This window comes from Ranitomeya imitator, chromosome 2, assembly GCF_032444005.1.
Source record: "Ranitomeya imitator isolate aRanImi1 chromosome 2, aRanImi1.pri, whole genome shotgun sequence".
NCBI lineage: Eukaryota > Metazoa > Chordata > Amphibia > Anura > Dendrobatidae > Ranitomeya > Ranitomeya imitator.
The window spans coordinates 448,245,111-448,271,052 of NC_091283.1; the positions used below are offsets into that span (position 1 = coordinate 448,245,111).

A 25,942-nucleotide genomic window follows, 5' to 3' on the forward strand; every position below is an offset into this window, starting at 1 on the left:
CGTCTTCGTGGTCGTCTGTCTGCCCTCCCGCGGGCGCTGTGGGTCGTGTCGGAGGTGGGTGAGGTTATAGGAAGACCAGACAAATCACAAAAGGTAAATAATTTTCGGTTTTATTTTTATTTAAGTCACAATATTTAGTTACACACAAAAGCACTGACACACTGTAACAAAACACAATGGTAAACATTAAAGAGAGTCTCCACTGTCGGAACTCACTAGCTAAGGTAAATCCCAGATCTACCCATCAAATGTCATACACCGCCAAGAAATGGTGGGATTTTCTGGGAACCCGCCATTACAGTGTAGATGGGATGCAGGATAGTAAGCGGGTACCCGCCATTACAGTGTAGATGGGATGCAGGATAGTAAGCGGGTGACTTACATGGTTACAGGAAAAGGAAATGGAACAATCCATTATTATATGACAGGGGGATAAGAGAAACAGTTGTTTTAATTTTTATGTCATAAATCAGTAGTACATGTGGAAATAAGCAACTATATAATATACCTTATCAGAGAAATCCGCTTCTTTCGCCTCCTGGACTAATCTGATCTTTCACTCTCAATTCATGATTAAAATCTGAATTCAATGATGACAGACTTTTCCATTACTGAGATAGATGACAGTTGGTGCCTATAAGATTCTATGGGGAGGGATGAGCTAGATGCAGATAGATATTCTGCAAGTTCTGAAACAGTTACATTGAAGACAGGCAAGCCCGATTTGATATATGGTTTTAAGGGACAAGGTTTAGTATAATCTGTATATTATTTAAATTCCTTCTCTTTCTATGCTCAGGAGTCCGGTGGGTGGGCTTAATCTGGCACCGCCTACTGGACTCTTAAGCGTATCAGTGTAAGGAATTTAAATAAAAGTTATATTGAATATTTTCCCACAAACCTATATATCAATTTGCTCAGCTCCTCCTGCTCTATAACATGGTGCCTATAGATCGGACACCAGCTCATCATGAATGGAACCTGTAAGGAGGTGATAGCCCGCATTCAGGGCACAGACTATTTTCTGCCATCCGCTAACCTCTGTTGTAGGGTTACTTGTAACACACAGCTCCATCGTGGGCAATCTCCCCTCCGGATTGTATGGTTTTACACTCTCGATGAGTGACTTCTGCGTAGATTTAACTCTTGCTGCACATCTTGCTCTCTTTAATTAGTCTTTTGCATAATATAAGGCTGGATAAGATGCGGACAGTTCATAGGTCAGATGAGCAGGGCCTCCTGTAGGAAGAGGTTCGAGGTCCCTCATTTATAAAGTGCATATTAGGACTGTGCGCATCTTTAGGCTGTCAGATGGATTATTTGGGCTTACATAGATGGTTTTCTGGCCAGCTGACTTTATACCTCTGGGATAGAATGATCCATGGAGTTCTTTAGCATGCCGGAGGACATTCTGGGGAGAAAAAAAAACAGTCCAAATATTTAGTTGCCTGCTTTTAAGGACAAGTGCACACGTTCAGTATTTGGTTCCTTTTTTACATCCTTAGGCTACGTTCACACTAGCGTTCGGCTAGTGTGCGTCGCGCTAGCGTCGGGCGACGCAGCGGCGAAGCACGCGTCATGCGCCCCTATGGTTAACATGGGGGACGCATGCGTTTTTGCTTGTTGCGTTTTCCGACACGTGCATCTTTTTTGACGCTATCGTCGGACCAAGAAAACGCAACAAGTTGAATTTTTCTTGCGTCCGATTTTCGTCAAAAAACGACACACGCGTCGAAAAGCGCAGCGTTTTTGCGTGCGTTTGCACGCGTTTTTCGGTGCGTTGTGCGTCGCGTCGCCGACGCAGCGGCGCACAACGCTAGTGTGAACGTAGCCTTATTTGTAAACCAAAACCAGGCGTTGGTGAAAAATGCAGAAGTGGTGCACAGGTTTGTATTAGACAGTGGCATGTAAAAGTTTGAGCACCCCTGGACAAAATTACTGTTATTGTGAAGAGTTAAGCAGGCGGTAGATCAAATGATCTCTAAAAGGCCTAAAGTTTAAGATGACACATTGTCTTTGTATTTTAATTACCGTAAATATATGTAGTCTTTTTTTTTTCAATGTTAAAAATTGCAAAAAGGAAACTGGGTCGATGCAAAACTTTGGGTACCCCTTGGAGATTTGTGTGCTCAGATAACTTTCAGCACGGTTTTAGACCTTAATTAGCCTGTTCGGGTTATGGCTTGTTCACGATCATCGCTTGGAAAGACCAGGTGATGCAAATTTCCTAGATTTATAAAAACTGCAGCCATGCGTTCTTCTAAGCAGCTGCCTTGCACTCTGAATATGAGAATAGTTGAGGCCCACAAAGCAGAAGGCTATAAAAAAAATCGGTTAAAAATCTAACTAAGAAATGGCACTTAACGGAAACAGTGGAGGTTAAGATAAAATCTGGAAGACCAAGCAATATTTCAGTGAGAGCTGCTCGTAGGATTGCTAGAGAGGCAAATCAGAACCCCTGCTTGACTGCAAAAGAACTTCAGAAAGATTTAGCAGACTCTAGAGTTGTGGTACATTGTTCTACTGTTCAGCGACACATGCACAAATATGACCTTCAAGGAAGCATCATCAGAAGAAAACCTCTCCTGCATCCTCACCATAAAATTCAGCTTCAGAAGTATGCAAAACAACATCTAAACAATCCTGATGCGTTTTGACCACAATGATCAAAGGTGTGTGGAGAAAAAATTGCACAGAATTTCAGGAAAGTAACATCTCGCTAATCATTAAGTGTGGGGTGGATCAACCATGCTTTGGGATTATGTTGCAGCCAAGGGCACAGGGAACATTTCATGGGTAGAGGGAAGAGTGGATTCAATTAAATTTCAACAAATTCTTGATGCAAACACAATTTTTTTTTTTTTAAAAAGGCTGAAGTTGAAAATGGAATAGCTTCTACAAATTGATAATTATCCTTCACACACACTTCAAAATCCACAACAGACCTCAAAAGGCACAAGCTGAAGGTTTTACAATGGCCCTCAGTCCCCTGATCTGAACATCACTGAAAATCTGGCTAGACCTCAAAATAGCAGTGCATGCAAGACGACCCAGGAATCTCGCAGAGGTAGAAGAATTTTCCAAGGAAGAATGGATGAAAATCCGTCAAACAAGAATTGAAAGTCTCTTGACTGGCTACAAAAAGTGTTTACAAGCTGTGATACTTACAAAAGGGGGTGATACTAGGTACTAACTTTGCAGGGTGTCCAAATTTTGTATTGGACCATTTTGGTTTTTTTTGTTTGTAATTTTTAAAATGTAAAATATGACTTTTTTTCCACAATTACAGTAGTTTTGAACTGGGATGCCCAAACTTGCATATGCAACTATAGTTTTCATCTGATTGTTCCATTCCTGGTTTCGGCTAACAAATACTGATGTAAAATACTGAACGTGTGACCGTGGCCTATCTCCCAACTGGGAAACAGGATCATCTGACAGAAGAAATGTGTTCTAGTTTCTGCTGTATATAACCCTACATCAGCTGAACCCCCTATTTATCCACCAATCAATTTAGTATTTGATGCTCTGCCAACATTTCTCCAGCCAATTTTGAAAGATTGGGCATGTTGAATTTTTAGCATGTCTGATACTTCTCAATGTAAATCGGGAGACACCAGAAGTATTAGAATGTATTATTTATTTATTTCATTTGTGTAGGGCCTTTAATTCCACAGCGCTTTGCCTACCATTCCTACTTATGGTGGACTAGAAAGGTGCAGAGGATCTCCTTGATTCTGGCGCTAATATTTCTTCAGTATGTCCCATTGATGAAATAGTGCATTGAATATATGTAATATATAGTTTTTTTTTTCAATTCACTTGTATTCACATATACTGTATGTGTGTCCGTATTAAATATACATACATAATAATAATAATAATAATTTTTATTTATATAGCGCCAACATATTCTGCAGCGCTTTACAAATTATAGAGGGGACTTGTACAGACAATAGACATTACAGCATAACAAAAATACAGTTCAAAACAGATACCAGGAGGAGTGAGGGCCCTGCTCGCAAGCTTACAAACTATGGGGAAAAGGGGAGACACGAGAGGTGGATACATCTATATTCTGTGTGTGTGTATAATAGACATTTTTATTTCAGCCCTCGTGGATACTTGCAAGGCAGGACAAGAGCAATTCTCCGACATTGGCGCCGTATTGCCCCAGTTGTCTCTTAGGTAAAATCTTACCTTTTTATAATGTGCTCATAGATGACAGTGGGGATCACGGTAACTGTTATGCTGTGCCCAGACGATGCCAAAATATTTTCTACTTCACGGTCCTGAGAAGAGGAAATCTTTTATAACCTCTAAATAAATCATTATCTCGCAATGTCCAGCAATCGCTCACATAGCACTCGCTGAATTTATTCACTGCATGACCCTTTCACCTCCTACTCAAGCACACACGTCACTTGTACCCTGAATGACATGCCAACCCCCATTCTCCTTCATTCTACAAAATTAGCCATCACTTGTTCTCTGCACTAAATAATCTACTCCCAATATATATATATATACATATGTGAATAATTGCATAAATAGTAATTCCATAATCTCCAACTATGTATGGAAATGGCGCCAGGTATCTTTCAGATTCTGTATGCCGTTTCCGTGTTTTGTCCCCCTTACGTTTAGGGAATGGTTATTCATGCAATTGTCTGATACATAAACTTTCACACTTAATAGTGCACAAAACTATAAGATTCTGCACCCGTCCCCTATAGATTTGTCGGTTTACCTTGAGTCCAATGACATTTTGCCCGTTGACCTCACACAGGTAATGGTTGATGAGCAGTCCGTTCCTGGCAGCCGAGCCGTCCTTCACCAGTGAGGTGATCTTGCCCTTCTTGTACACAAAGCCGACGTGTCCCGAGCTGTCCTTCTGTAGAGTGACTGTACGCTGGAATGGACTGAGAAAAAAACACAGGTTAATATAAGTAATTTTGTGCAAAAGTTACATCAGGTCTTCTCTCCAGTCACACCCAGAGCTGCATAGTTTATTCTATACCCTGCTGGTTCAGTGTATGCTGTGGCGCATTGTGAGAGAGATTATATTCACACTATAGTAATGTGATATAGGAAACTAAAAATACCACAGGGTCCTTTAAGGCCAGTGCACAATTGTCATTTTGATTTTACCATGGAAGCAGCTGCCCAGCTCCACCCCATGACCTCGAGATGATAATGGATTTTGCTTTGTGTTGGTTTTACTGGAAATCAATGTTACAGAAGACATGATGGACTGAGCACGCTCTGTAAGGGTAGGGATAGGTCAATGTACGTTACTGGAAAACTGTACATATACAAGTTTTATGTTGGCTCCAAGAAATTGTATTATATTGGAATATATTCCAGTGGCCACAAAAGGGCACTGTCCTAAGTGTACCTACTGAACTGATAAGACCACTCGAGAGTACTGCTCTAATTATTCCTACTAAACTGAGCTGATGGTATGGCCACTAGAGGGCACTGCTCTAATACCTACTAAACTGAGCTCATATGACCACTAGAGGGCACTGCTGCTATTTATATGATCTTAAATCATCTCATCTGATGCCATGGCCACTAGTGGGCGCTGCTCCAATTATATTTACTGAACTTATCTGATCCCATGGTTGAACAAGATTACAGATGGATGGCTTTTTTTCCCCAAAAAAAAACAGTGTCTGACCTGTCCATAAGTTGCATGTAATATAACTGACGAGTTCCATTGAAGTTGACACAATACCACATACAAGCTGTGCTTTTTTTTTTTTTTTTTGTAACACGGTAACCCTATTCCCCGCACCTTCCCCCCCATCAATCCCTTAACTTTCATCACTATTGGCAGGTGTCAGGTGGTGCAGTGGACTTTCTTGGATATGTACAAGTACCATGATTTATTTGGCCTGTTCCGTTTTAACCCTATTGTAAAGGTTTTTTCCACAATCCTTGATATGAGCCCCGTGTAGATACTTCTAGTGTAGGAAGACAGCGGCAGTTCTGCACTGTTCCTCTTCAGACCCAATGGAGACAGAAGCAGACTGTCCACTAGAGGGCACTGTTCTAGGTACACTGCCGTCTGAGGCTACTTTCACACTAGCGTCGTACGACGCACGTCGCAATGCGTCGTTTTGCAGAAAAAAAGGCATCCTGCAAAGTTGTCTGCAGGATGCGTTTTTTCTCCATAGGCTTGTATTAGCGACGCATTGCCACACGTCGCAACCATTGTGCGACAGTTGCGTCGTGTTGTGGTGGACCGTCGGCTCCAAAAAACATTGCATGTAACGTTTTTTGGTGCGTTGTGTCCGCCATTTCTGACCGCGCATGCGTGGCCGGAACTCCGCCCCCTACTCCCCGGAGCTCACAATGGGGCAGCGGATGCGTTGTAAAACTTGATTCCTCTGCCCTCGTTGTGCTGCGCTTTCACAGCATGCATCGGTACGTCGCCACGACGCATTGCGTCGTGCGTCATACAACGCTAGTGTGAAAGTAGCCTTAGACTTGTTTCACATTTGTGGCTGAGACCGCAGCGTCTTGTCCACAAACGCATGCAAAAACACATGCCAGCCCATGTTTACTCAGGGTTTTTTTTTTATCCGCATCAGCTTACGCATGACTGCAAAAAAAGATGCTGCGTTTCTATGCGTTTTTTGCCTGCGTTTGCGCTTTTTATGCGCATGCGTTCGATATTTCCAGGAGGGCGTGTCTCAATGGGCGTGTCTAAATCAGTTCCTGGACATGCGCAGTCCGAAGTACGCAAGCACAGCGAACGCATGCATGCATTCCCATAGACAGTAATGCGTTTTTTTAACACGCGCATGCCTGCGCATATTTGACGGAAATTTGCCGCCTCAAAAAATTGCAACATGGTGCGTTAGCCGCGCCCCGCCGCACACCGCGAAAAGACGCATGCGTAAGTAAATGCAGGCGAATGCATGAACCTGTGTCCACAATGTAAAAGATATGAAATCAAGACTCATGCGGATGTATGCGTCAGAAACGCTGCGGACACAACCGCAATTGTGAAACTGGCCTTAGTCCTTCCCTGTATTTCCATAGTGGGTGCATATGTTTGCAGCTGTCACTGAAATAATGGTGAATATTTGGTGTATATTTCATGATTTGTGCCTCTTTTTTGGCTATTTATAGAGAAATAAAGAAACTAAAACCCAATTCTATATTGGATGCTCCCTAATCTTGTACTGTTTAGTCTATCATTCCACCAAGAATCAGAAGAAGAAAGGTCCTGGCCTGGCTTTGGGCACCCCTGCCCCTTCAGTATTGTCTATTGGGGGAAATATAGGTGACAGTCGACATGACGGCCATTTCTCCCTTAGTTTCTTATTTACTCATGAGTTATCCTCTTTATATTATAAGTTTCTGACCAACCCGACTGCCAACCATATTGGCTGTGATGACACCCCCCATGTTAACTGTTGCCATTCTTTTCCAGATGCTCATAGATACATCTAGCTTCACTTCCATTTTTTTAGACAACCCAATGCATCTAAAACAAAAAATTCTGCAAAATTTGCAAACAAAATAATTCAAAACCATTTAACATCGTTTTGTGGACACAGGTCCTATGTAGACCTATGTGTCTCCGTGGTTACAAATGATAGAGAAAATGTGAGTTCCTTTTTAAAAGAGTTTGTCCAAGTTAATCATAAAGCTGTCTACAGACAGCACTACACCTAAAATACATCTACATCTCCAGACGTCCATGCTGTGTTGCAGCCCATGTGACTACTGCAAGTAATTACTGTCCTGTTGCATAAAAGCTAACATTGGTGATTGGCTGCAGTCACGTGAACAGAAAAATCGGAGGCAGAGTGCTGGGATGTCATGATTTTTTTTTTTTTTTAACTATTGCGCTCTGTGGTCAGCACTTAATTAACCCCTTCAGAGAGGAAACCTTGGGTTTTTGAACATGGCACTCGTTTTTATATTGCATCTATGTAGGAGTAACTCACCGATCTCGGACTATCATGCTGATCCTGTCTTGTCCCGCTTTCTTCAGTGCCTTGTGCGCCCGGTCACTGCTCCATCCGGCACAGTCCTGATTATCAATCTGTAGGATCTGATCCCCAAACCTCAGGCCCACCAGGGAGGCTGGAGAATTGGCCTGGACGAGTTGCACAAAGATCCCCTAAAATGAGTGACGATTACAGAGTGTTAGTCCCACTGCCTAATCCGAGCCGTTCCAGGCTATGGATTTCCCACCAGCATGTCCTCACCTTATCCAAGGCCCGCAGCCTCAGGCCCACCTTGCCGTTCTCATCCTTACATAAGATCAGCTCCCGGATTCCATTTTTAATTTCTGCTCTTCTCAAACCGATGTCATTGCCAGTGACCGGGGCCACCAGACCTCCCGGGAGGGTGTTGGGGACCACCACGTCCTGCAGGGCAAGAAGAACAAACAATGTAAAGAATGGTCAGTAGAACACCATTTTATCACTGCTGCTTACTTGTGAATAGGAAAGGTTACTTCTACATTCAGAAGCTGAAGATATAAGGACTTACAGTGAATCTGTCACCTGAGTAATGCTGCCGAGACCACGGACAGCATGAATCAGATCCTGGCTGCACGATTGCATCCAAGTATACATTTTCTCTGAAGTGCTCCGGTGTTTCAGAGATGATATACTCAAAGATCTGAGCAAGGGCAAATAGCCAAAGAAGAGACTAGCCTAGCACTGGGCCCTTCCTGCTGTTCCCAATACTGCTATAGGTGATTGACAGGTCTCTCCCACAGCGAGAAACCTGCAATCCCCTCTGGCAGCGCTGGTAATAACCTGCTGGGGAAAGTGCCAGACTAGTCTCTTCTCTGGTTATAGTCCCCACCTGGATCTTTAAAGTATATTATCTCTGAAACACCTGAGCGGTTCAGAAAAAGATGTATACCTGGCAGCAAATGTTTAGCGAGGATCTGATTTATCCTGTACGTGGTCTGGGCAGCATTAATCAGGTGACATATTGCCTTTAAACTACACTTAACATAAGTCATGTGAACTCATAGAATCGGCCAAATATCTAATTTATAGGGCCCTCCGGCTGACAATACGAGTGCTCCCAAAGATCAGGAGGTTGGAATTCAATTGCTGCTCCTTGGTACAGAGATAATCACAGGAGTGATCAGCCGGGATGTGTGTATATGGGGAGTTGGTATATACCGCACATGGATGGATAGACTAGCTAGATGCCATGTAGATATATAATGTCACAAGCCCCGTACATATAATAAACTGTCACCCTTTAGTGCCCTTCTTGTGGTAATAATCTGTGTTTAGCCTTATTTAACCTATTAATTAAATAATTTAAAAAACAATTATGTGGAGTACCCCTTATTTTTGATAACCAACCAAGGTAAAGCAGACAGCTGTGAGCTGATATCTGGCAGGAAGGTCCATGGTTATTGGGCCCTTTCTAGCATAAAATAACAGCCTGAAGCCGCCTCAGTATTGGTGCATCACACTAGATGAGCCAGTCTGTTCTTATTTCTCTTTTTTTTATGTTTTTCAAGTTTCCATTTCTGGACTACATCCGATTCGTTAGATTACGGCGGACCAACAGTGGATTTTTTTTTTTTTTTTCAATAAGTTGGTGAATGAAGGATGGTATGTGGGAGTCTTTATTCAAATAAAGTTGTTTTTTGTGAGTGTTTTTATTTTTCATTACTTGGTTAGTAATGGAGATGTCTGAAAGACACCCCTCCATTACTAACACCAGGACTTGATGGCAGCTGTGATTTTTCACAAACCACAGCTGTCATCAACCCCAACTACCATTACCCCGATCGCCCTGGTACTGTGGCATTCGGGAACAGCTAGGCAAAGTTCCAGAATTGGCGTATCTAATGTGACTTGCCAATTTTGGGGTGGCTGCGGGCTTGTATTTTTAGGCTGAGAAGGCCCCAATAACAGGGACCTTCCCAGACGGATAATGTAAGCCCACAGCTGTCTGCTTTACCTTGTCTGGCTATCAAAAATTTTAAAGTTGTTTAATTGTGTAAATAAGGCTAAACACCCTTTAGTGCCACAGGAAAGGCAAGTTTATTGTATGTGGGGAGCCTGTGACATTATCTGGCTGTGTGCACACGTTGCGTTTTTTCGCTATAAAAACGCATAAAAAAACGCATACTAATGCATCCCATCAATTAGAATGCATTCCGCAATTTTTGTGCACATGCTGTGTTTTTTTCTGTGAAAAAACGCATCGTGGTAAAAAACGCAGCATGTTCATTAATTTTGCGCATTTTTTGCATTTTTCCCGCTATTTAATGTATTGTGAAAAAAACACGTAAGGCTACGTTCACATTTGCGTTGTGGGCCGCTGCGTCGGCGGCACAACGCAAACAAAAACGCAACAAAACGCACGCAAAAACGCTGCGTTTTGCGACGCATGCGACGTTTTTTGCCGAAATTTGGACGCAAGAAAAATGCAGCTTGTTGCGTTTTCTTGGCCCGACGCTTGCGGCAAAAAAAACGCATGTGTCGCACAACGCATCACAAAAAGACGCATGCGTCCCCCATGTTAAATATAGGGGCGCATAACGCATGCGTCGCCGCTGCGTCGCCTGACGCAAACCCGACGCAAACATGCATAACGCTAATGTGAACGTAGCCTAAAAAACACGAAAAAAAATGCATGCGGATTTCTTGCAAAAAATGTCCGGTTTTCTTCAGGAATTTTCTGCAAGAAATCCTGACGTGTGCACATAGAAAGATAGATAGAGGGTATGTGCACACGTCAGGATTTCTTGCAGAAAATTCCTGAACAAAAAAGACATTTTCTGCAAGAAATCCGCATGTTTGTTTGCGGATTTTTCCGGAGGTTCTGGGATGCAATAATATAGTGGTAAATCCGCAAAAAATCGGCAAAAATTAATGAACATGCTGCGTTTTTTTTCCGTGATGCGCTTTTTTTTTTTTTCACGGAAAAAAAACGCAACATATGCACAAAAATTGCGGCATTCATTCTAAATGATGGGTTGCATATGTATGCTTTTTTATAGCGGAAAAATGCTAAAAAAACGTGAAAAATCCGCAACGTGTGCACACAGCTTTAAATTACCGTACATAGAGAATTACAGTATGTAAAAGATGATGTTAAAAATGCACTGCAAGCAGATGCTGGGTGAGAAAAAAATTGCGCATGTGCATAACATCAGTTGAACCAGATCCCAATCGTCTAACTTTTCAGGAGCAACATCGGAGCTATTTTTATTTGATAATGTGAGCGAGCCCTATATGTGTCATTTGTCCACAATATGTTTAATAAAGTTAGTTTCAGTTATTAAAAAAAACAGCAAAAACACATGGTTGCGCTTTTGCACTTTCTCAATGCTTTCTATGCTGAAATAAGTGCTGCAAAACCACTAAAAGAACAGACATGCTACAGTTTTCCATATGACGGGGGAAAAAAAGCAAGCGTTTGCATGAGATTTCTGAAATCTCATAGCTTTTGCTGTTACTGTTGAAAAGCAGATTTTAAGTTGCATTAAAAAAAAATGCAACATGTGAACATGGCCTTCTTAGGTTGTGTGTACACGTTGCGGATTTGGCTGCGAATCCGCAGCAGTTTTCCATGCATTGTACAGTACCATGTAAACCTATGGAAAACCAAATCCAAAGTGCACATGGTGCGGAAAATACCGCACGGAAACGCTGCGTTGTATTTTCCGCAGCTTGTTAATTCTTTGTGCGGATTCCGCAGCGGTTTACACCTGCTCCTCATTAGGAATCATCAGGTGTAAAACTGCAGGTGGAATCCGCACAAAAAATGCAGGAAATCCGCGGTAAATCCACAGGTAAAACCTGTGGATTTTGCAAAAACGGTGCGGAAAAATCCGCACACGAATCCACAACGTGTGCACATAGCCTGAGCGTTCTCACAATCTTGTGTATTGGCAGCCAGTACATTTTTCCTGCACTGATTTGTTGTAACAATTTATCAAACCAGGACAGTTATTGCTGCTGATGTGTTTATTTTACTGAGGATCATCCAGACTAGACACCATTGTAACAAACCCTCAGCTGCGAGAAGTATCCGACCTATAGAGATTATTTGGCTTTCTTGACATGGTGAGTATATGAGTATTGCCACACTCACATTTCCTCCTGATGGAACCAGCGACATATTGAGCTGTATCTCTTCGTCAGTCAGTGACAGTCCCATGTAATTATTCAGTTCTGACAGATTTGGGTACAAACCTATAAAAAGAGAAACCAAATTAATGCTGAAATCTCATTTTCCACCAGTAGGGCACATATCTGCATGTTGGGTAATGCAGAACCCCAGTAACGACATCCCTGAGGCCTATATGACACATGATAGTTGGCATCAAGCTATCATTCACTGTAAATTATGGCTGATAACCGAAAACATCAAGAGACATTCTCTTGCACACAAATTCTTAGGAGACATCTCTGTTGGAGGTTTATATGGTTGCTGTTCTCTGTGTGCTCTTTTCTAGATATGGGTGAATGGTGACGTCTTTCCTCATGGGTTTGGCAGTTTGCATGAAAGGAGTCTGCCATAACCAAAATCCGCCAGCAGAGGGCGATGTAGATGTGCTTCCACTGTAGGCAGGTTCTATGGGCAGACAAGCTGTTCCATCTGCGATCCTACAGGCTGGGACATGCTGGTAACCAGCTCAGCTCCTCAGACCTACAGGGTATCTGAGATCATATTGTGTGTCTACAATGGATGGCGGTTTTGGCTGTATAACACAATGGTAGGCAAATTTTTAACTCCATCATGACTTTGCGTTTCTCAGTTTTTGTTTTTGTTTTTGCTCCCTTCTCCCCAGAGCCATAACATTTTTTTTCAGTCAATCTAGGCATGTGAGGGCTTGTTTTTGCTGGACGAGTTGTCATTTTGAACAACACCATTGATGTTACCATATAATGTACAGGAAAAAATGTCCAAGTGCAGTGAAATTGCAAAAAAAATGCAACTCCACAATTGTTTTTTGGGTCTTTGTTTCCCATGTTTACTTAAACTGACCTGCAAATATGCTTCCCCAGGTCATTACAAGTTCGCAGACACCAAACATGTATAAGTTCTTTTTTATTTACCGTAAGTGGTCAAAAAAAAATCCAACATTTGCAAGGGGGGAAAAAAAGCGTCATTTTCTGAGACCCGTAGCGTCTCCATTTTGTGGGATCTGGGGCTGGGTGAGACCTTATTTTTTGTGAGCCGAGTTGACGTTTTTATGGATATAATTTTGGGGTACATATGACGCATTGATCGCCCAGTATTGCTTTTTTTTGCAATGTTGCAGCAACCAAAAAAAACAATTCTGGAGCTTTTGATTTTCTTTTTGTCGTTATGCCGTTTACTGATTGATTGGATTACTTCTTTTTATGTTTTGATAGTTACGACATTACGGAACACAGTGATACCAAATATGTGTTGTGTTTTGTTTTTTTCATTATGAATGGGGTAAAATGGGGGTGACTTTAAATTTTTATATCTTTTTTTTTTTTTCAATATTTTTTAAAACTTTTTTTTTTTTTTAAACTTTTTTGCTTGCTCCAATAATCCCCTTAGGAGACTTGAAGCTGCGATCTTCTGATTGTGCTACACATAGCAGGGCTTTATTCCTGCTGAGTGTACCAGATATAATAATCTCCTATGAATGCCGCCCACGGGCTGGCGTTAATAGGAGATCTGCAATGATAAGCAACAGGGCCTTCTGCAAATCCCCGGCTGTCATGTCAACCCATCGGCACCCTGCTATCACTTGACAGGGGCACAGATGGGCAGCTCTTTTGACACGCTTCTGAGGGGCTCAAATTAAAAGCCGCAATCAGTGATTGATGGTGGCATTTAACATGTTAACAGCCGCAGGTAGATCGCAATTCCACCCGTGGCTGTCAGGGTCACCTTACACCTGAAGAAGGGGGAGAACAAAAAGAAACAAATAAAAGTCATAAAGGGATTAAAGTTTGAACTCCTTCTTATACATTATCACAGATGAAACATTTGCTGGGTGCCACCTACTTTGGCTGCAGGCTGCAGATGGCATTATGGCTGCGGGTGGTGACTGGTTGATCATTTGGGTGGACTGAGCCTGGAAAACATAAATGAAAATAAACAGGTCACTCTCCAGTAATCCCACGTGTCGCCATTTGACCTGCGATGGAGAGAAATGTTATTATATCACGTGAGATAACACCACACTGCGCCAGATTGTGTCATGGCACATGGGAATAACCGCTGATACATGGCTGCCACGTGACCATCATGTCACCAGAGCATACGCTGTCAGTAGGTGACTCAGTACATGTACATGTTGTGACTGTCACACTTGCTACCGCACCTTCCTCTGCAGTTTCCTTCTCGGTGCCCCTGGCATTTTATACAAATAAGGGAGGGTAATGATTACTTAACCCCTGCTGTCTGACAAGGAGATGGCCGTCATGCAGAGCACATTAGCACTTGGAAGACACTGCAGAGCAGCTCTTATTATTCCAGCTTCTTCTCTAGTGCACTCCTTGTCGTTGCAGGCAGGAAAGTTTTGTAAAATGTTAGTTTAAAGTGATATCCAATATTTGTAAAATCACATTTTTCAAAAATTTGGAAAGAAAGGGGACCAGGGATCCTTAATGAAAAATATATTTCTTGTAGGAAAAAGAAAACCACAAACAAACATGATTCTGCTCTCACCTGTAATGCCCGGTCCACCTTCAGGTCTTCTAGAGACGGATACAGAGACATGATTCAAGTACCTAGAATCAGAGGAATTCACTTTTTGGTTAGGCTATGTGCACACACAGCTATTTGAGGAGGTTTTTTTTTTTTTTTTTAACGAATACAGTGTAAAAGACACATGAAAAATAATCAATAAACTCTCAAAAAATGTTCTATTCATTTCCATTGTTAAACCACTTTGCTGTTCATGTGTTCTGGCTTTTGAGCGCTCTTTTCTGCTTCAAGTTTTTAGTGTGCGACCTCTCTGAATCCGATCCTGACGGAAACTTTTCCAACCTAGCCCCTGTCCAATCGGAAGGCTGGCCTAAAACACTTCAGGGAAAAACTCTGAGGGTATGTGTAGACAGCGTCCTTTATACCCAGGCATTCTTCAGGAAAACATCAGAGGTCATTTTTCTGAGGCAGCTTCGTGCGGCGGTTTTGCTATTGCCAGCGACACCTTTCTTTCTATACTGTGAAGTATAAAAAGCGGGAGGCTTTCTGCTTATGCACAGTTTACACAGCTACCAATCAGTGGTGTGGGCAGGATACAGAGCTCAGCATTTATCACAACTGCTGTACCCAGTAAACTAAGTGACACATTGCTGGAATCAGGATCTCTGCCCCTATATTATGCTGCTCTCAGATTACAAAGCAAAAACCTGGTAAAAGGTTCCCTTTAAAAGTGTATTCTCATTGAGTTTTTTTTCACAAGTATTTGGAGCAGAAACTCTCCCAATAAAAAAAAAAAAAAGAAACCTCCTGAATTTGTTTTTTTTTTTTTGTAACTCCGTATGATTTTTGGAGACTTTCTTCTACAAATACTCCTGACAAAAACTCAGTGTGAATATACCCTTAAGGAAATGCTTCAGGAAGTTAACAACTCTTCAAAGAAGGAGCATTTTTTTAAGCGGTTTCTAGCAGAAAATTTGTAGTTTTTCTCTGCCTAAAAAAACTTAATAGCCTTAAAGGTAAAGTAAGGGAGGTTAGGCATGATTGATCGCTATCGCTCCCTGTTATCAGCTATTTCAGGCTCGAGTGAAGCAACCTGTCGAAGATGCAGAAAATGACTCCGAAGTCTAGAAATGCTTACAGGAGAATATCCGATTTAGCTGAAATTTGTATTTGAAGCTGGAAATCATTTCAGTGCAATACTCTGCAGACTGTAAATCTATCAGTCTTAATAAATAATCTGCAGAATATATAAAATAGTAGACAAAGCAGAGTAATGTTCTGCAGATCGACAGAAAAATGATTAATGTGCATCTACAGGGTGGGTAGAAAGCACGGAGTACTGCTCTGCAGACAAAAGCAATAAGCTAAAGATAATATATTTGCTTCTGGGGTGTAGATAAATAGCAGAATGAGGTCATTGATAATCTTTAGAATTAGGCTACTTTCACACTAGCGTCGGAATCTCCCCGTCGCAATGCGTCGGGCAGAGATTCCGACGCTAGCGTTTAACGGACTGCACAACGGAGGCAGCGGATGCATTTCTCCGGCGCATCCGCTGCCCCATTGTGAGGTGCAGCGGTCTGCCAAAGCACAACGCATCCGTCGCACGACGGATGCGACGTGAGGCAATCCGTCGCAATGCGTCGTCAATACAAGTCTATGGGGAAAAAACGCATCCTGCAAGCACTTTTGCAGGATGCGTTTTTTCTGCAAAACGACGCATTGTGACGGATTGCAGAAAACGCTAGTGTGAAAGTAGCCTAAGTCGATATGTACTTGTAGAAAAACAGAAGCAATGTTCTGCAGAGCTAGAGATAACTGCAGACAGTGGCTAACACTCAGCTTTCCCAGACTCCGGATTGTCAAATCTTCCTCTCTATGTAGCGATATGGGAGCAGGTTGATGCATTTAGGATTATAGGAACGCTGGGTGATAACCCTGGTCAGAAGTGACATAGTGGCCACCACTAGCGGACACAGACAGGAGTGGGCCCCTGTGCAAGAACAATATATGGCACCTTGGCAGTCCAATATGCATTTTAATGCGCAATTCCACATGGTTTGGAGGTGGAAATTAGCCCCCAGACTTTTTTTCAACTTTTAGGAAAGCTGGGTAATAGGCGTTGTTGGTTATGACAGGGTTCTCATCCAGCTTTTCCGAACTTTTGAATGTCAAATGGTGGAGGAGGTGACGCATTGTTGCATAAATAGACAAAACTGTCCGTTTGATGGTTTGGGAAGAATGCTATCCAGGAAGCGTAAGAATAAAGACTCTCTGAGCTGCTCCGGTGAGGCATTTCCAGGCGGAGCTGGTTTTTCTACTGCAGGAAATAAACGTTTGCTGCATTTTTCAGGTCCTCACTCATATATTCTGCGCTGAATCACAAAGTATCAGGTCAGCTTCTGATTCAGAGGTGCCTCATATGAGAAATGTGCGTCACCTTACAGCTGGGTGCGGCCGATGGCTACGTCATTAATGTTCACGTCAGGTAATACCAGAATTACCTGTCAAATTACAAAGTAAGCGAGTGGCACTCTAGTTGTTGCAAAACTACAACTCCCATCATCCTATGAAAGTTTCTTTTAACCATTTGTTTTGAAATTTTGACTCTAACCATGCTATAAAAATGCCCTTTAACCTGTGTACTTCCAGATGTTGCAGAACTACAACTCTCAGGATTTATTGTCGCATCACTATGGAGGTTTGCCATTCAGGACTCTGGGAAAGGTGGGTGACAACCTTGTGTGGGTGCAATAATGATCCTGTGTCCAAAATAATTCCTAGCGGCTATGCAGATAAAATTTCAGGGAGGAACTGCATTTCACTAGGCTAAAAATAGTATTTGCCCCCCTGGGGCCACAGCAGAACTGAAAGAAGATGCAGAACTGGAATCTTGATGGAAACAAAAGAATATCTGAAGAATCGAGAAATAAACACTTGTATAGGGCTATATTCAGATAGGGTTTTGTTGGGCCAAAACCTTCCTCAAAAAAACACGTTAACAAGGCTAGAAAGACTCTTCCTATAAATTTCTATGAGAAATCAACTTTCGTACAAGTTTTTGAGAGGTTTTTATTTTTTTCTTGAAGAGGATTTGAAGAACGCTTGGAGGAAAAATAGAAAGTGCATGCCATATCTTTGACTGGAATCTCCTCCAAACTAGGCACTGTCCAATCAAAAGTCTGCAAAGAACGTTTAAGGCCACGTTCCCACCTTCAGTAGTCAGTATTTTACCTCAGTATTTCTAAGTCAAAATCAGGAGTGGAACAATCAGGCCGGCGTCACACTAGCGAGTTTTACGGACGTATGAGAGGCGCAGAAAATACGCATTGCACACGGACCAATGATTTTCTATGGGGCAGCGCCTATCTGCCGTATTTTACGCATCCGTATTATACGGCCGTAGAAAATCGCGGCATGCTGCGTTTGTCAGCGTATTGCGCAAAAAACACGCCAATGAAAGTCAATGGGGGTGAGAAAAATACGGATTACACACGGACCAACAGTTTGACTTGCGAGAAATACGCAGCGGTGTTCTATAGAAAAGCCGGTAATTCAGTGCGGTGTACAGTAAAATCACACTGACAGGTTAGAATAGAATAGCTATAATAAATGTCAGATGAACTCGAGCGTGGGAATTTTTCTGAATATTTTCTCACGCTCGAGTTCATCTGAGGTTATGCCAGCAGGGGGCGCAGCACCGCAAGTCTAGGTAGCTACGTTCCCCTGCTTTCCATTCATTCACCAGTTTTTACAGGCAGGGGCAGCTGCATTAGCAGGCTTCTGCTTGTAAAATTATTTAACCCCTTCAGATGGATTTACAGCGTGGGACAAGACTGAACGACGGAAAGTATGGGATATTGTTGATTTTTTATTTTAACTTTGTTTCAGGTGACATGGGTCTTCAATTGGATTGTGAGTATAATAAACTATTACAACACCCTGTGTCTTTATTTCAATAAAATACTGTTTTCCTAATGTGTGTGTGTGTGTGTGTGTGTTTTGTTAACCATTTACTACTATTGGATTAATAATGGATAGGTGTCTTATTGACACCTCTCCATTATTAACCTGGCTTAATGTCACCTTACACTAGCAAGGTGACATTAACCCTTTATTACCCCATATCTCACCTCTACATGGGAGTGGGAAGACAGTGGCCAAGTGCCAGAATAGACGCTTTCTTACAGATGTGCCTTTTCTGGGGTGGCTGGGGGCAGATGTTTTTAGCCGGGGGAGGGGGGGAAGGAGAGCAATAACCATGGTCCCTCTCTAGGCTATTAATATCTGCCCTCAGTCACTGGCTTTATCACTCTGGTGAAGAAAATTGCGTGGGAGCCCATGCCAGTTTTTTCCGCGATTTAACCCTTTATTTTAACAGCTAGAATCCCCAAATTTTGCACACATACACTTCTAACATTAGTAGTGAGGAATATGTAAAAAAAATAAGGGATATGAAATGGTTTACTGTATGTAAACCATGTCTCATATCATGTTGGGTTTGGGAAGAAAATGGCAAAAGCCGGCAATTGAATTACCGGCTTCTCTGCTATCTAGCGCTGTATGAAAAAAATAAAAAATAAATAACATATATATATATATACACATACTGTATATATGTTTTAACGAATATTTGAGCCCATGGATCCATTGTATGTCCGTTTTGCAAGCCGGCGAGAAAATCTCGCTGTACGGAGGCCATACGGATTACATACGGAGGATGACATGCGCAAAATACGCTGACACACCCTGCCTATGGATGACATACGGATCACTATTTGGGAACATTTCTGCGTATTACGGCCGGAAAAAACGGACCGTATTTTCATAAGGCTAGTGTGACGCCGGCCTCAGAGGGAAAGTATAATAGAAACACGTCACCACTTTATTTATCACCCACTCCTGGTGCACAGCAATGTAATTTTTACATTGGTGTTCACCATGCTCTGTCTAAAAAAGATGTTGTGTGCACATAGTCTTAGAGTTTTTTTTTTTGAGGGGTTCAAAAATGGGTTTGTAGTGGAAACTACATCAGGAAACGCTTCTTCTTTGGCTCTGTGCACACAGTGTTTTTCAGTCAGATTCCCTCACAGTAACCACCTGAGGAAGCAGAAAATAGTCAAAAGAATGAACATAAGTAACTGTATGTGAAAAGTGCTCGCTGACACATTTTCAGTCTTCTTACCACTTCAGGTTTCTAAAAACGCCAAGCGGTTAGCAGTGATGACCATTTATCTGGCCTTTTCCACTAGGAAGACGCTCTGTAATTTATAATAAAAGTCAATGGGAAAGCGCAAAAATGTCCTGAAGGTGGACAGACTTTTTTTTGCTCGTTTTATCATTATTTTTGCTTAAAAAAAAAAAAAAAATGCTTGCTGATTCTTCATTATTGAATGTAGTGAAATAAACACCTATAAAGAATGATAGTAAAAAAAATTGCAGAAATAACTGGGAGAATCCTTAAAAAAAAAAACCACATCAGAAAAATGATCCACTCCCCACCACCAAAAAAAACTGCATAAGGGGGCAGGAAAAAAAAACCTCCAGAGTTTCCTGAAGCATCTTCTACTTGAAAAACTTGTCAGATTTGCCTGAGTTTAATTAGACCACATTCACATGTTCAGCATTTGATCAGTATTTTACATCAGTATTTGTAAGCCAAAACCAGCAGTGGGTGATAAATACAGAAGTGGTGACGTGTTTCTATTATACTTTTCCTCTGATTGTTCCCCTCCTGGTTTTGGCTACAAATACTGAGGTAAAAAATTCAACGTGTGAATGTGGCCTAAAATCCGTTGTGTGCACCTAGGCAGTGAACGGAAGCACCACGTTTTTGAGGAGTTTTTGGAGCGCTTACCCCCAGTTTTTGCTTCAAAAGCCTACTGTGAACAGACCCTAAGGGTATGTGCAAACGCCACGGATTTTTCCAGACTGATTTTGGTAAATCAACAGGTAAACTGCAAATTACCACAATTTTTTTTCTGCGGATTTTGTGCGTATTCCACCTGCGGATTCCTATTATGGAGCAGGTGTAAACCGCACAAAGAATTAACATGCTGCGGAATAAACAATGCTACTTTTTCGCGCGTTTTTTACCCCAGCATGTGCTGTGAGGATTTTGTTTTCCATAGGTTTACATGGTACTGTAAACTCATGGAAAACTGCTGCAGATCCGTAGCAAAATCCGCAACGTGTGCACATACACTTACAGTGCTAGTAGTGTGTACAGACCTCTCATACACTGAGGCAGCAGAGCTGAGTTAGTTTCTTGTCGTCCTAAGATAATGTAGTCCTTTCACCTGCAGTCCTATGTAAGATCACAAGTCATAATCAACATTTATTGCAAACTTGGCTCTGCTACATCTGCGTACTATCTTCTGGTCATTATACAGGTAATAATGGCAGGTGCTCACCTGGTGAGTGCGGTTTCTGTCTTCTCAGCTGGCGATCACCTGTCTTCCTGCTCTCCGCTCTATATATCTCTTCCAGCAGGGAGTGGCGGTGACATCAGATGGGTCACAAGACTTTGAGGTCACAACTGGGAAGTGGGAGAACAGGTTACTGATAATGTCAGTAACAGGAGAGCTGCTACTGAATGACATCCCAGGACTTTGTTGTCGTGACCCGTCACCGGGTGTTACTCACTGTTTGTCTCTTACAGGGAACCTGTCTCCATGATTGCCCTCATAAACCCCATCTTGTGCTTTTTTTATTTTTTTCTTTCTACACATTGTAGCCGATTTTCATAAGTGCCTAAACGATAGTGCCAACGTGCCGTTATAATAGACATTTTTTAGATGTTTATATAGTTTTGGACACCAAAGATTTCATGGCGTGGTTGATTCTCATACATTTCTACTGGGCTTCATCCTCTACTGAAAAGAAAAAAAAACATAATAAAATGAAAAGTAATTGTCAGTTTTAGCTTTTTTGTTCCCTGAGCGCAGTATAAAGGCGCAGTCAGACAGCCATATAAATGTGATGGAGATCGCAACGCTCGGGTCAGGAGAGCCGCCGGCCAGTCCATGCACTGCGTTCCATCTGTGTCAGATTTATACGGCCGCCTGACTGCGCCCTAACAGAAGCATTGAATGTGAAAACCATTTCTGTCAGATTAACCCCTTAGTGACGGAGCCAAATTTTTGAAATCTGACCAGTGTCACTTTATGTGGTAATAACTCTGCAACGCTTCAACAAATCCCAGTGATTTTGATACTGTTTTTTCGTGACACATTATACTTTATGATAATGGTAAATTTAGGTCAATATGTTTTGTGTTTGTTTATAAAAAAATATCAAAAATTTGAGAAAAATGTAAAAAAAAGTAGCAATTTTCAAAATTTGAATGATTATCCCTTTAATCTAGATGGTCATACCACAGCAAACCATTAATAAATAACATTTCCCACATGTCGGCTTTATATCAGAATCATTTGTAAAATGTTATTTTATTTTGTTAGCATTTTTGGAGGTTTAAAAATCAAGCAGCAATTTTTCATTTTTTTCAAGGAAATTGACTAAATTTATTTTTTAGGGACTTAGTCATCTTTGAAGTGACTTTAGGGGACTCATCTATTGGGAAACCCCCAAACGTGATACCATTTTAAAAACCGCACCCCCTGACATATCGAAAACTGCTGTCAGGTAGTTTATTAACCCTTCAGGTGCTTTACAGGAATTAATGCAAAGTGGTATGACAGAAATGAAAATGTGTATTTTTACCACCTAAATGCCTCTAACTTCTGAACAGGTTACAACAGCCATCAGATGCTAAGGCCGCTATTTGGTCATGAATTGCCACGGCAAACATCAGGACCACAAAATCATGATCTGAGGGCACCAGTTTGGATAAAGAGTAAGCCCCCACACTCTGTTAACCATATATAATGATGTAGTCACTATTTACAGCAGCATCTAAGGGGTTAAACAGATTTGGATGGTGCAAACACTGATCTTGGCTGATGCAGAAAGTTGTCAGCTATAGTGGACAGAGACAGCTACTGGATTGTTACCTATATGGGGAGGCTATTCTCTAATATCTCAGGTCAGTTAAAAGACGTATTGGCTGTCATTAAGGGGTTAAGGGGCTCATAGGATTTTAATAGTAATAATTAGTCGAGAGTTATCTGCTAAATTATTGTTTTTGTCTGAGCTATGTCAAGGGTTAATGAAGCCCGCAGGATCAGACTGACCAGGTTGCTAGGCAGATTATACTGACCTGGAGATGTCTTTTCCCGCTCAATCCGGACCAGATGATTGGTGGATGCAGCATGAGTTCAGTCTTCTATTTAAACCAAGGTGCGCTATTTGTGGTGTCATTCTGACAGGAACATTTGAAGATGGAGGAGTTATTACATCACCTCATGGAAAATTCTCAGTCATCGGGTGGTGAAGAATGGCTGCGGCATTGTTTGGCTGAAGAACCAGCAGCAGGGTCCGTAGAGGATTTGGCGCCGCCGGTTCCGGACGTATGCTCTGAGTTGCAGGAAGAGATGGGTGGTGCGGATGATATCCGGCTGTCTGTCAGGACCCGAAGGCACAGGGCTTCCTATTCCCCACCTGGTCATCGGCTGCACAGGAAGAAGACGACTGAGGTAACGCCAAGAGGAGAGCGGTCGGGAGCAGGGCGGCGGAGTCGGTCTACCGTGAGGAGAGGTACACAAGTCAGCTTATCCTCTCCCCTCCAGCCCGGAGACCAAGGGTTATCGTCCTGGCAAGCGGCTCCCACAGCTTTGCCACCTCAAAACTGTTCAGCAGGCAGCACTGGGGACATACAATCCAGCAGAGTAACGGTCTCTGGGTACCACAAGGCTGAAGATCAGGCTGAGGGTGTACTGACCGCTGATGGAGCTCCTGACTGCTATTCTGCTGCAAGGGATCGGGTCACGGCACCAAGAAGGTCTGACCGGGAGACAAGGGATCAGGATCCAGGATCACAGACCACAAACACCGGAATGGGTGAGATAAATGAGGGCTCTGCCCCACTTTGTTAGAATAACGCTAATTCTTTCTTACAAGACGTAATTAATGACACGACTGTAGCCTTTGCTAGGTCTGAGGAGAGTTCGGCTGTAGACTATAATTCTGTATTAAATAAGAATGCTTCTATCAGCAAATTTCAAGGTACATTAATGAGATGTGCATTAAAGAAGCATTAATATGCGATGTATCCCTGTTTAGGTTATCTCTCATCAAATATATAAACGTTGGAAGAATGCGTTTGTTGACATATCTCTACGTCCATCTTCAAAATAATTTTTAAAGCAAGATAAAAAAATGAGAGCGATTATGATCGGCGGAAGGGAGTTCCAAGATGCTTTCATAATTGGCTTCAAACCTTTTGCATTTTCTCATTAAATATTGACAAATGGTTTCCAGAAAAATGCTGTGGCTTGTTCCAGCATTTAGACATTGTGTAAGAGGTGATTACGAATTGTGGGGGTTTCGCCTGGTTTAATTATGATGAGCAGGTGCATGAAAAATTCTTAGTTCATAAGAATGTAAAAGGTGTTTAAGGATGTTGGCCTTTGGTTGAATCTCATGCTTCCTCAAAGGCCATAGTGGTAAAATTTATTCGATATAACGTGTGTTTATTTGTGAAAAAAATGAAATTTGGCGAAAATTTTGAAAATTTTGCAATTTTCCAACTTTGAATTTTTATGCCCTTAAATCACAGAGATATGTCACACAAAACAATTAATAAGTAACATTTCCCACATGTCTACTTTACATGAGCACAATTTTGGAACCAAATTTTTTTTTTTGTTAGGGAGTTATAAGGGTTAAGTTGACCAGCAATTTCTCATTTTTACAACACCAATATTTTTTAGGGACCACATCACATTTGAAGTCATTTTGAGGGGTCTATATGATAGAAAATAACCAAGTGTGACACCATTCTAAAAACTGCACCCCTCAAGGTGCTCAAAACCACATTAAAGAAGTTTATTAACCCTTCAGGTGTTTTACAGGAATTTTTGGAATGTTTAAATAAAAATGAACATTTAACTTTTTTCACAAAAAAGTTACTTCAGCTCCAATTTGTTTTATTTTACCAAGGGTAACAGGAGAAAATGGACCACATAAGTTGTTGTACAATTTGTCCTGAGTACGCCGATACCCCATATGTGGGGGTAAACCACTGTTTGGGCGCATAGCAGAGCTCGGAAGGGAAGGAGCGCCATTTGACTTTTCAATGCAAAATTGGCTGGAATTAAGATGGGACGCAATGTTGCGTTTGGAGAGCCCCTGATGTGCCTAAACATTGAAACCCCCCACAAGTGACACCATTTTGGAAAGTAGACCCCTTAAGGAACTTATCTAGATGTGTGGTGAGCACTTTGACCCAACAAGTGCTTCACAGAAGTTTATAATGCAGAGCCGTAAAAATAAAAAATCATATTTTTTCACAAAAATTATCTTTTCGCCCCCAATTTTTTATTTTCCCAAGGGTAAGAGAAGAAATTGGACCCCAAAAGTTGTTGTCCAAGTTGTCCTGAGTACGCTGATACCCGATATGTGGGGGTAAACGACTGTTTGGGCGCATGGCAGAGCTCGGAAGGGAAGGAGCGCCGTTTGACTTTTCAATGCAAAATTGACTGCAATTGAGATGGTACACCATGTCGCGTTTGGAGAGCCCCTGATGTGCCTAAACATTAAAAACCCCCACAAGTGACACCATTTTGGAAAGTAGACCCCCTAAGGAACTTATCTAGATGTGTTTTGAGAGCTTTGAACACCAAAGTGTTTCACTACAGTTTATAACGCAGAGCCGTGAAAATAAAAATTCTTTTTTTTTTTCACAAAAATGATTTTTTAGCCCCCAGTTTTGTATTTTCACAAGGGTAACAGGATAAATTGGACCCCAAAAGTTGTTGTCCAATTTGTCCTGAGTACGCTGATACCCCATATGTGGAGGGGGGAACCACTGTTTGGGCGCATGGCAGAGCTCGGAAGGGAAGGAGCGCCATTTGGAATGCAGACTTAGATGGATTGGTCTGCAGGCGTCACGTTGCATTTGCAGAGACCCTAATGTACACAAACAGTAGAAACCCCCCACAAGTGACCCCATATTGGAAACTAGACCTCCCAAGGAACTTATCTAGATGTGTTGTGAGAACTTTGAACCCCCAAGTGTTTCACTACAGTTTACAATGCAGAGCCTTGAAAATAAAAAATCTTTTTTTCCCACAAAAATGATTTTTAGCCCCCCATATTTTTATTTTCTCAAGGGTAACAAGAGAACTTGGACCCCAAAAGTTGTTGTCCAATTTGTCCAGAGTACGCTGATACCCCA

At 41.9% G+C, this 25,942-nt stretch overlaps 1 protein-coding gene across 2 annotated transcripts; it reads right to left on the bottom strand.

Annotated features, from left to right (window-relative positions):
- Nucleotides 1–89: 89 nt before the first annotated feature.
- On the bottom strand, nt 90–21,211 carry SDCBP2 (syndecan binding protein 2). 2 transcript variants are annotated; one of them, XM_069751040.1, is made up of 9 exons: nt 21,060–21,211; nt 14,668–14,729; nt 14,002–14,071; nt 12,106–12,206; nt 8,232–8,393; nt 7,968–8,143; nt 4,751–4,922; nt 4,201–4,292; nt 90–1,411 (listed from the first exon to the last, which is right to left on the bottom strand). In XM_069751040.1, the coding sequence occupies exons 2-9, from the start codon at nt 14,716–14,718 to the stop codon at nt 1,357–1,359; spliced, it is 879 nt and encodes a 292-aa protein (XP_069607141.1). In that variant the 5' UTR covers nt 14,719–14,729; nt 21,060–21,211; the 3' UTR covers nt 90–1,356. The 2 variants fall into 2 exon arrangements, with proteins under 2 accessions (XP_069607141.1, XP_069607142.1); XM_069751041.1 differs by lacking the exon at nt 21,060–21,211 and adding an exon at nt 19,832–19,907.
- Nucleotides 21,212–25,942: the final 4,731 nt, after the last annotated feature.

Excerpts from the sequence above, each read along its gene's own strand:
- SDCBP2 (XM_069751040.1), bottom strand. The coding sequence starts at position 14,718 with ATGTCTCTGTATCCGTCTCTAGAAGACCTGAAGGTGGACCGGGCATTA. Across the intron at positions 14,072-14,667 it reads AGGTGGACCGGGCATTACAG|GCTCAGTCCACCCAAATGAT; the intron begins GTGAGAGCAGAA and ends TATGTTTTCCAG. Across the intron at positions 4,923-7,967 it reads AGCATGATAGTCCGAGATCG|TCCATTCCAGCGTACAGTCA; the intron begins GTGAGTTACTCC and ends TTTTTTTCTCAG.